The following is a 10,646-nucleotide window of genomic DNA, read 5'->3' on the forward strand; positions in this document are numbered from 1 at the left end:
GACCTCAGGCGAACTCTGTTTACGTTTTGTCTATCTGTTGTAGCTCTCTCTTTTTTCTCTTTCTCTCTCACTCTCTCGTTCTCTCTCTCTCTCTCTCTCTCTCTCTCTTTCATAAATATTGTAATATTTTGAGGACGTCTCAATATCCTTTGTATAAATCGGCGACGTAAACATTGACTAAGCGAAACGATGGAGGAGAGTCAGTCTCGTCTCATCTCAGCTCTCGTAAAAATCTCGATATTTCTAAAGTGTTAGTAAAAATAAAAGATTTGGTGTGAAGGAATAAAGAAAAGAAAAAAAAAAACATAAAAAAAATAAAAAAAAAGAAAAAAGCAAAGTTTTGACACAGAAACATTTATATTTCCATTATTACGAATTGAGTCATTTGTTTCACAAGACTTATCGAAGAAAAACAAAAACTTTTGTAATTGCAAGTAAAAATATTATCGTACCTAGAAATTTATATTTTAGAAATATGTGATCTTGATTGATTTGATTGATCTTTCTTTTTCTTTTTTTTTCTTTTTTATACCTCTGTATATCGAACTTACTTTTTATATTTTATAACATTGAAAATCCACGAAATCACACAAAACTTAATTTATTTATATTACATTTATATTTTCGATTATAGTTTTGAGATAAGATGTTTCAATTTTTGGAGAAAAACACTGATTACAATACTAAATCGAAATATATATATATATATATATATATATATATATATATGTACATATATTGAGATTAAATATAACCCATTATAATTATGATTTTATCAAAATTTATTTACCTTATTTTTTATTAATCTTATATCAAAACAAATTAACTCGATCATAAACGAGAAAATCCACCAGTTATCCAAAAAAAAAAAGAAAAACAAAGAAATAAAATTCTTTAGAATATTATCGTGCGTTCAATCGAGATACCTGCCGATAATAATTTAGTACTCGAGAAAAAGAAATGGGACACGTGCGACTAAGTATCCTTTATATTATTTCGATGGGAAGGTCTAGAAAAAGAGAGAAAGAATGAGAGAGAGAGAGAGAGAGGGAGAGAGAGACAGAGAGAAAGAGTGGAAGAGAAAAAAGAAGAAAGAAAAAACGAGCTATAAAATTCATCGCTTTACCTCGATGAAACGGAGTCTCTCTCTCTCTCTCTCTCTCTCTCTCTCTCTTTCTTTCTCTCATGCGCGCGAGAGTGCACACGAATCTTATCGCACCTAACTACCACTGACGTTTAATGGTCAGACAGGAGAAGGTTACGTGAACCCTCGAACCTTAGTTTCACCTCTCTGAACATGTATGTATGTACGTGTATGTGTGTGTGTGTGTGTGTGTTTGTGAAAGAGAGTGAGAGAGAGAGAGCCAGAGAGAGAAAGAGAGAGAGAGAGAGAGAGAGAGAGAGAGAGAGAGTATTCGCACATATGTGTGTGTGTGTGTAAGTGTGTGCATGCGTGCACGTATATATGTGTGTCTATGTACTCGCTTAACGGAGTAATAACGATCTTCAGGATGAATCGGTGGAAGTGCAATTTCTGCATTTTAAACGTATCCAACACACCGAGCAAGAGTTTTGTTAATACATAAGTCACGTTTCTGGCCCGGAAAAGATACTCATCGTTTTCTAGTAACCTACCGGGTGGGGACGGGGGGAGGGGGCGGGCCGATGGGTGGGATAGGGGAAAAAAAAAAGAGAAAAAGACAAAAGTAGAGAGAAAACGACTGGATGCAATTGGAAATCGTTTGAATCTTTTTCTTTTTATTTTCTATTTTTTCTTTTCTTTTCTTTTCTTTTCTTTTCTTTTCTTTTTTTTTCCCCTCGTTGTGTACTTCCATTCGAATTCAACAACTTACGTGTCATAACGTTCGTTTCCGTTATTTCTATTTTTTGGAAAATTTTATTTCACTTGATTTATTTCACGTATTATTATCAAAGGAGTTCGCATATTCTTTTTTTTTTTTTTCTTTTTTTTAATTTTATTTTCCAACACCAAATTGCGTCCAATGATTAAAATTAATTTAGGAAATTATATAGGACTGCGATGTGTTCACTGCCAATTAGTCGTTTATTTATTTGTATATATTTTTTTTCATTGTTTGTTTTTTTTTTTTTTTTTGGTTATTTCAATAAACAAGAAAAGATTTTTTACGTTAATTAAAATATAATAATTATTTCATATTCACGTTTATATTTCGTTAAATGATTAATATTAATTACGTTGCTATTTGCATCTTATTTAATTTCGTAATTATCGCGTAAACAACGACCTATAATAATAATAATAATAATAATAATAATAATAATCACAACGAGTATTTTTGCAAACAATCGTTTACTTTATTTTCTTTCATTTTTACTTTCTTTTTAATTCGTTTTGCAATATTATAGATTTGAAATATAAAAGGTGAAAAGTTCGTACGAAAACTTTGAAAGAAACAAAAGGATAAGAAATTCTTATTTAATTCTTATTTCTCTTTGTAATAAACTTTTATTATATACGTGAGAATTAAAATCTCTTCCCTTTTTCTTCCTTTAAAATAAAATATTCAATAACCGCGAATTAATTATTATTAGATTATACCAAAAAGGATTAAAGTTCGTTGGTTTTACGTTAAATGATCAATCTTTTTCCCTTTTTTTTTTCTTTTACATAAAAAAAAAAAAAAAAAAAAGAAAAAAAAAAGGAATTAAGTTATATGAGATCGAAAGAGTCCGCCTATAATTTCCCGATGGAAATCAAGATGAAATTCATTCGCCATAATCGGCCCTTTGATTTAGAATCAAAGTTTCCTTTCTCCTTCTCTCTCTCTCTCTCTTCCTGTTTCTCTCTCTTTCTTTCTATCCCTTCTCTTTCTCTCTCTCTCTCTCTCTCACTCTCTCTCTAACTCTCACTCTCTCTTTTTCTTTCTCGTTTATTTTACTTGCTCTACTCTCATCGTCTAAACTCTATCGCTAAACTCTGAACGGTAAAGTTCCTTACAAAACAACTATGCTTCTAGTAAACTCCTACCAAGCGATTACGATTGTTCCGTGACTTCGGATTATTCTCCTGGTACCGTCTTAATGGACCTTTTCTATCGTTCCAACCCTCCAACCCTTCCCAGTTCTAACCCCTTAAGCATTTTCTTACGGATGGATTTTAATCGCGGCCGTGACAAACGAAAATTAAGGTCACCGGAAGCTTTTATCAGAACGACACGACCATTATTTCGATATTTTTCGGCGGCGAGATTGAATCGAGGGAAGGCCATAGAACGGGGGTAAGAAGGGATAGGGGTTGGATACTGGACGATAGGAGGGAAGTTTTAGACCTCGAAAGTAGTAGCCGATAAATTCCTAAGAGATCTTCGTTGCACGAGAAAATCTCGTTCATCGAGGCAAAACTCGTAATAAATTTCCGATATCGTTCGCCCTCGCTCTCTGTCTCGTTTATTTTTAGATATGCTATACGGAGAATGACTTAACGGTCCTTCTTTTTTTTTTCCTCCCCTCCCAACCCCCTTCTTCTTCTTCTTCTTCTTCTTCTTCTTCTTCTTCTTCTTTCTCTTCTTTTCTTTTCTTTTCTTTTCTCTTCTTTTCTTTTCTTTTTTCTTTCTTTTTCTTTTCAAACTTCACTTCCGGTAAAAGAATATTTTACGGAGGGAATCTCCGTAACGAGAACTTGTAAGAGCATAATCCGGTGATAGGAGAGTTAGTCTATCGACGTAGTTGTATTTAAGATTATCATGTCAATTACACCGGTGACCCAGATAAGATTTCTATTGCATCGATTTTTCGACGATTCAATGAATAAAATAATCAAATTTTCATAAATCGACAAAATAGAATTATATATTCGCGTCATATATTTATTTATGATATATAATGTAATGTTTATATAAATATATACTTGTTTTTTTCTTGTTATAAAAGTGAAAAGCGATTCGTACGAAGTTATATATATATATATATATATATATATATATATATATATATGAGTGTGTGTGGTTATGTACAGTATAAAAGGGTATAGGTAAACATATGTTCCATTTTAATAAGCTCACGAGAATTTCATTGAATTATGTAGTAATGAGAAAATGTATTTGGATCAATATTAAAACATTTAAAGAATTATAATACACATACTCATTCTCTCTCTCTCTCTCTCTCTCTCTCTCTCTCTCTCTCTCTATCTATCTATCTATCTATCTATCTATCTATTTCTCTTTCTCTCTCTCTCTATTTCTTTCTCTTAGGATTGCAAAAGTTTTCTTTTTCAATTAGTGTCATAGTTAATTAGAAAGAGAGAGAGAGAGAGAGAGAGAGATTAAAAGAAATAAAAAAAGATATTTATATAAATATTAACCAATATTTACTTTACCAAATATTAACTTATTATTAAACTAATCTCTAATAATATTAATAATATATTATTTATGATAATATTTATCTAATTAAATATTAATTGCTAAACTATTAATGATATTAATAATAATCAAAAGAAAATATATTAATACTCACTTTACCAAATATTTATTATTAAACTTATTAATGATTTTAATAATAGTAAAAAAAAGAAATATTAATATTCATTATATTAAATACTATATCACTATTAAATATCTCATAATACTCGTTAATTAAGTGTTAATATTTATGTTAATATTTATTACATTAAATACGTACTTGCGATAAATAAAATTGTTAAAGTACATTAAATAATTATACATTAAATACCAAATTTCTCTCTCTCTCTCTCTCTCTCTCTCTTTTTCTGTAGATATATTTCCGTATTAATTATCTCAGTTGACTCCGTGTCCTTTCGTTCGTTGTGATTTCACGATAAATAACTAAAACGACGCTCCATCGTGCGTAATAACGATGGAAAATATAGATAGAGAGAAGTGGAAGGGAAAAGGAAATAAAGAAAAAAGAAAAAAAAAAAAAAAAAAAAGGAAGAAAAAAGGATTGAAAATGAGATGTGGCGTGGAAGCTCGTTAAAGGTTCCCTTTAAAAATCGTGTTGCTTTAAGTCGAGTACCATCGAGGTAGTAGTATTTGCAGGCTACTCAATAAGCATCATCAAAGACACACGAGAAAAAGCTTTACTCCAAACAGATACAACATGTCTTCTCATTTGCCGTGTCGTGGTTCGTATCGTAGTAGCGTGAAAAAGAAAAAAAAAAAAAAGAGAAGAAGAAAAAGAAAGAAAGAAAAGGAAAAAATAACAGGGAAAAAGAGAACGAAAACAAACAAATTCGAATCTTTCACTAGTGTGAGAAAAAAGAAAAAAAGAAAAAAAGGAAATAACATTCAAAAGCTATCTTTCGACTTTTCTAAATGATACTTATCGATTAATGATTCTCGATCAAACTAATAACAATTAATCGAAGTGGAAAAATTTCAAGGTGGAAGGAAAAAAAAAAGGAAAAACAAAAACAAAAACAAAAACAACAACAAAAAAAAAACAAGGATTTTTCTACGTTGATAGAGCGACTTATCTCGAGCAAAAAAAAGAAAAAAGAAAAGAAAGAAAAAAAAAGAGCGAAAAGAAAATAAATAGAAGAGAAAAAAATAAATTAAGTAAGTAAGTAAGTGATTGAGTGAATGAGTGAGCGAATGAGTGAGTGAGTGAGTAAAGTACCTATATAAGAATTTTTATCGTGGAGATTGAAGGAATATAATAGCGAAGAAATTAAGAAGGTGACACTTCGATTAGCACGATAAGATCGAGAATAGGATGGTAGTAGTAGTGATAGTAGTAGTAATGGTGGTTGTAGTGGTGGTGGTGGTGGTGGTGGTGGTGGTGGTAATAGTGACGGTCGTGACTGCTCGGTGGTAGGAGAAGGGGGTGGAATAGAGGGGAGGAATCGGTTGATTGGCCACGAAGCGAATAGAACGGACGACGTAATGTGCAGCTTCGAGACAATTTGTTCTTGCTACAGAGGGAGGATATAACGAAAGGAAAACGATATTCGCTTCGTTAATCGAGTAGCCTCGAGCTCTGCTTTCGTGCAAAAAAAAAAATAAAGCAAGAAGAAAGGAGAGAGAGAGAGAGAGAGAGAGAGAGAGAGAGAGAGAGAGAGAGAGAAAGAGAAACAATGAGAGAAGAACTCCGATACGAATTAGTTGAGTTTCAGTTTTTCTCCCGAGAGTCCTAAGCTTGCCTCGAAATTCTTTCTTTCATTAAAAAGAAGAAAAAAAAGAAAAAAAAAGAAAAAGAAATAAGAGAAAGAAAGAAAATACTCTTACAACTCTTTTGAAAATAGCTCGATATTTTTTTTTTCCCTCCATTATCTATATATATTTTCCATTATATGTATATATATATATATATATATATATATATATATACACATACACATATATTTGAGTATTATCGTATAATTTAAATTGGCTTTAAAGTAAAATTCGAAAAGAAAGAATCGAAAATTTTTAATAAATTCTTTAATCACATTTTAATATATTTATTTAAAATACATTTACGAGAAGACTCGAATCTTCTTCTTTTTGTATATTTTATATTTTACTTCATTTTATTTTTCTTCTCTTCATTTTCCTATATTTCTTTCCTCGAAAGAATTATCAGAAACATTGTGTATGTATGTATATGTGTGTGTGTGTGTGTGTGTGTGTGTATGTCTATGTGTGCATGCATACGTGCGTTGCGCAAAAGCAGAGCTTTTTAGAATCGCAAGAAGAACGTGAACGAATCGTTTCAGAAGTGAACTTTATGCGTTTGTGAACCGAAAAACGTCAGAATGTACGTGATAACGAATCGGACGTGTTTCTAACGATAAAAATACCGAACAACAGGGGAAACAATTGGGCCGGGGTTTGGAGTGTGCTCGAAATGATAATAGCGATGTCGTGGGAGGTTCAGAGAAAAAGAATGGGATAGAAATGACGAGGGATCCAAACAAAATTTTTAACGAGGAATACAACGATAATAAAAGTTCCTTTGTCCTTGGATTCAATTAGTGTGGAAGAAAAGCGGGACGATTAAATGTTTCGTCTCTGATCTTCGAAGCGTACGAGTATCACGCAATTTTTATAGAGATTATGATATACACAAAGAAACATCTCGTTTTTCTATATATGTGTATTTACCGGTCATATGTATAAATATATATATATATATATATATATATATATATATATTTATGTATGTATGTACGAATATATGTATGTATGTATGTATGTAGGTATAAACATATAGGGTGTTCGGTAAAAATCGAAGTGAAATTCTTTTCCAATTTTTAAATTTAACACCAAGAATAAGAATTCCTTAAAAAATTCTTCGAATTGTTATTATTTCTATTGCATTTTATTATATATATTGAATTAATATGTTCGAAAATCTTGCAATATAATTAATTTGAAAAACAAGAAAAAAATGTTTGATAAATATTGATTCGAAGGGGTTGATTTAAAAAAAGAAAAAAAAGAAAAAAAAGAAAAAAGAAAGAAAAAGAAAAAAGAACAGGAAAGGAAAAAAAAATTTATAACCAGAAGATTATATTTTTTGAAACATGATAATCATAGATATTTCTTTTAAATGGGATACTTCTTTTTATTGCGATCGCCAATATAACAAGTAGAAATATTATCAGTCAATTATATGATAGAATTTTTTTTATTTTAGAATTCTATTAAAATTGTAGCGTATACAAATTGTAAATATAAAACGGTGAATAGAATTTCACGAGGAATATATTATAACTGAGATTTTGCGGTATTTGTGAATATTCCAATTTTAGTTGATTCACCCGATATATTTAAATGAAATTCTAGTGGTATATTAAAACGGAACACCCAGTGTATACATACATACATACATACTTACATATATACTTACATACATATATATTTATATATATACATATATATATATACATATATATATGTGTGTGTATGTATATATTCCGATAAAGTTAAAATCATTCTCAGGATCCACAAAAGACAAGGACGAGAAGTTTTACGGTCATATCGAACCTTCTGAGGTCTCTCTTTCTCTCTTCTCATCGTGTTTGCTATGCCTCCTATCTCTTTGACGTCAACACTGTAATTTCCAATTCGTTCGATCGTCGTTCTAATTAAGGTTACACGTTATCCGTGAAAGAGCTTTGTGAAAGCATAGCCGCGGCTAGAAGAAGGTGGGTAGCGATGTCGCCGCCATCGCGATCACAACTACGAGAATTTCTCTAAACAACGGAGAGAGAAAAGAGACATACACGCATATTTATATACACAGAGAAAGAGAGAGAGAAAGAGAGAGAGAGAGAGAGAGAGAGAGAGAGAGATCGGTAGGGAACCTTCATAAATTTTCTTTGTCGGTCGATAAACCATGGACAATGCGAACAATGCGTGACCTTGATTTTGAGAGGCAATGTAAGAGAAATTTTGTGAGTAAGTGGATGAGTGTCTGATTGTGTAGTTTGGTGTGCATATGTATGTGTGTGTCTGTGTGTGCGTTTGTGTGTGTGTGTGTGTGTGTTTGTGTTCGAAATTAAACGTGCCCTATCGATGTCGAGGAGATACGATGAGATTGAAGAGAAGGACGATGACGACGATGAAGATGCGGTAAGAGATGTGATGAAGAACTTGCACAACGCAACTCTTAGATGATGGCATTGTATGTTAAGGAAACCTTGCGAACATCTAATTATTAATCTAGGTTGTCGTCGTCATTGTCGTTGTCGTCGTTGTCGTCGTCGTCGTTGTCATTATCATTGCCATCTTCATTGGCAACGAGTGGTTAATATTCTGCCAATTCAATGTTACGAACTAAGTAGATTGTTTAATATATAAATAAAGTTATATAATGAAATTTTTTGTACGTCAAAAGGAAGAAAAAGAAGAAGGAGAAAAAAAAAAGATTATTTGATCTAAAAGTTATATCGAATGGAGTATAATAAATCTCTATATCGATCAAACATTTCTACGTGATCCTTTAACATCGATTAAAACCCTTTATGGATCTTTTTTCGGATTAAATTTTCTTTTCATTTGGAATTGCTTTATTATCGTTGTAATTATTATTTGAAATTATCGTTGGAAGATATTAAAAGTGATTTCGAAGAAAGAAATAATTAATTTTTAACAATCGTTTCTCGTATCATTTGGCCCATTCAAAGATTTCCGACTTAAACGCATTATCATCGGTAATAACGATTAAATTGCAAATTTGGCAAAAAGGTGGAAAAATAAAGATAAAAAAATATATAACAAAAGGGAGACTCGAAAAAAGAAGAAGAAGAAGAAGAAGAAAAAAAAAAAAGAAAAGAAATAATAGACAAACGTGATTTCAAAAGCAAAAATTACATCGGTGTTATTAGGGTGGTTAAGAAAAATCCAAGTGAAAAAAATTGAAGATAACATAAACTTGTATTGAATCTCGTGAAAACAAACGACAAGAAACTTGTTTTAATTTTTTATCTTTCTTTTTTTAATTTTAGAAACGTTTATTCCTAGCATGAGTTAATAAATACATTACATATGTCAGTGTTTATTACATATTACAGGATGATCGTATATATAATTTCATAGCCGTAAGAAAAAGAAGAGAAAGAGGGAGAGAGAGAAAGAGAGAGAGAGAGAGAGAGAGAGAGAGAGAGAGAGAAAGCGAAACCTTTTATATTATTGAAAAAAAAAAGAAAAAAAAACGTGTCCCCCCCCCCTTATATACACAATTAAAAAAAATTACATTGAGCTAAGTATAATCTTGGATAAGAATTTCTGACTCTTTTATAATTATTAATTCTATCCTCATATAATCAATTTTTGATAGGGCCTTCATTTATGTCTATACACATGAACATATATATATATATATACGAACTTTCTTTGGTGTTAGGAGGATGCGCACGAACAGAGAGAAAGAGAGAAAGAGAGAGGAAGAGAGGGGGAGAGAGAGAGATAGAGAGAGAGAGAGAGGGAGAAAGAAAGATACATCATTGGACGTAAAATCGATCTGATGTATCACTAATGAACGGGCAACCTGAAGGGGGTTTTATAATCAAACCTGAAAGGAACTCATAGAGGTTCTCTTATTCTATCTAAGGTTTTCGAAAGGAGAAGAAGAAGAAGAAAAAGAAGAAGAAGAAGAAGAAGAAGAAGAAGAAGAAGTAGAAGAAGAAGAAGTGCAAAAAAGAAAGGAAGGGAGAGATAAAGAGAGAGAGAGAGGGAGAGAGAGAGAGAGAGACAGAGAGAGAGAGAGAGAGAGAGAGAGAGAGAGAAGATTGAAGAAAAGACGATGGAACTGTATCAAGAGGAACAGCAACAACAGGAACGACTGCAGAAGCAGCGTCACCAGCGACAGCTGGTAATAGAGACAAAGTTCGTTGACGTAAAGCCGATTAAGTATCGCGTCGTTCGTGCGAGAATTGTACTGTGATCGGCTTGATAGACCTGTTACTAAAAAATCGAAAGAGATAGATAGATAGATAGAGCGAGAAAGAGAGAGAGAGAGAGAGAGAGAGAGAGAGAGAGAGAGAGGGAGGGAGAGGGAGATATATATATATATATAAATATAAAGAGAGATAAAAGATAGGTCGAAGAGAGTTAGAAAAACGGCTGGACGATGCATCACAGTGGAGGTGTTGGTTACGGCAGTGGCCCTCAGGAACGAGTACATCAGGTGCCTCGTACTGGTACCCAAACCGACAA

At 32.0% G+C, this 10,646-nt stretch overlaps 1 protein-coding gene and 1 long non-coding RNA gene across 5 annotated transcripts in view; both read left to right on the top strand.

The window, feature by feature from the left end:
* LOC146872491 (uncharacterized) overlaps nt 1–10,443 on the top strand; it is a 76,313-nt gene extending 65,870 nt beyond the window's left edge. Inside the window, exon 3 of one of the 2 annotated variants that reach the window (XR_014983095.1) lies at nt 9,835–10,443. This is a non-coding gene — a long non-coding RNA (uncharacterized LOC146872491). The remainder of the gene's footprint in view (nt 1–9,834) is intronic. The other variant, XR_014983096.1, reaches the window with a different exon arrangement.
* Nucleotides 10,444–10,467: 24 nt separating this feature from the next.
* The window catches only part of LOC118442035 (dipeptidase 1), a 58,644-nt gene continuing 58,465 nt past the window's right edge, over nt 10,468–10,646 (top strand). For 2 of the 3 annotated variants that reach the window (XR_014983093.1, XM_085661879.1), the window contains exon 1: nt 10,468–10,646. This exon is cut by the window's right edge and continues 157 nt beyond it. Coding sequence is in view for 2 of the 3 variants with exons in the window: in XM_085661879.1 (XP_085518005.1) it covers nt 10,561–10,646 (86 nt within the window). In the remaining variant the exon portion in view is untranslated. The other variant, XM_035867180.2, reaches the window with a different exon arrangement.

The sequence above is a fragment of the Vespa mandarinia genome, chromosome 16 (assembly GCF_050613455.1).
Source record: "Vespa mandarinia isolate Hongniang chromosome 16, ASM5061345v1, whole genome shotgun sequence".
Lineage (NCBI taxonomy): Eukaryota > Metazoa > Arthropoda > Insecta > Hymenoptera > Vespidae > Vespa > Vespa mandarinia.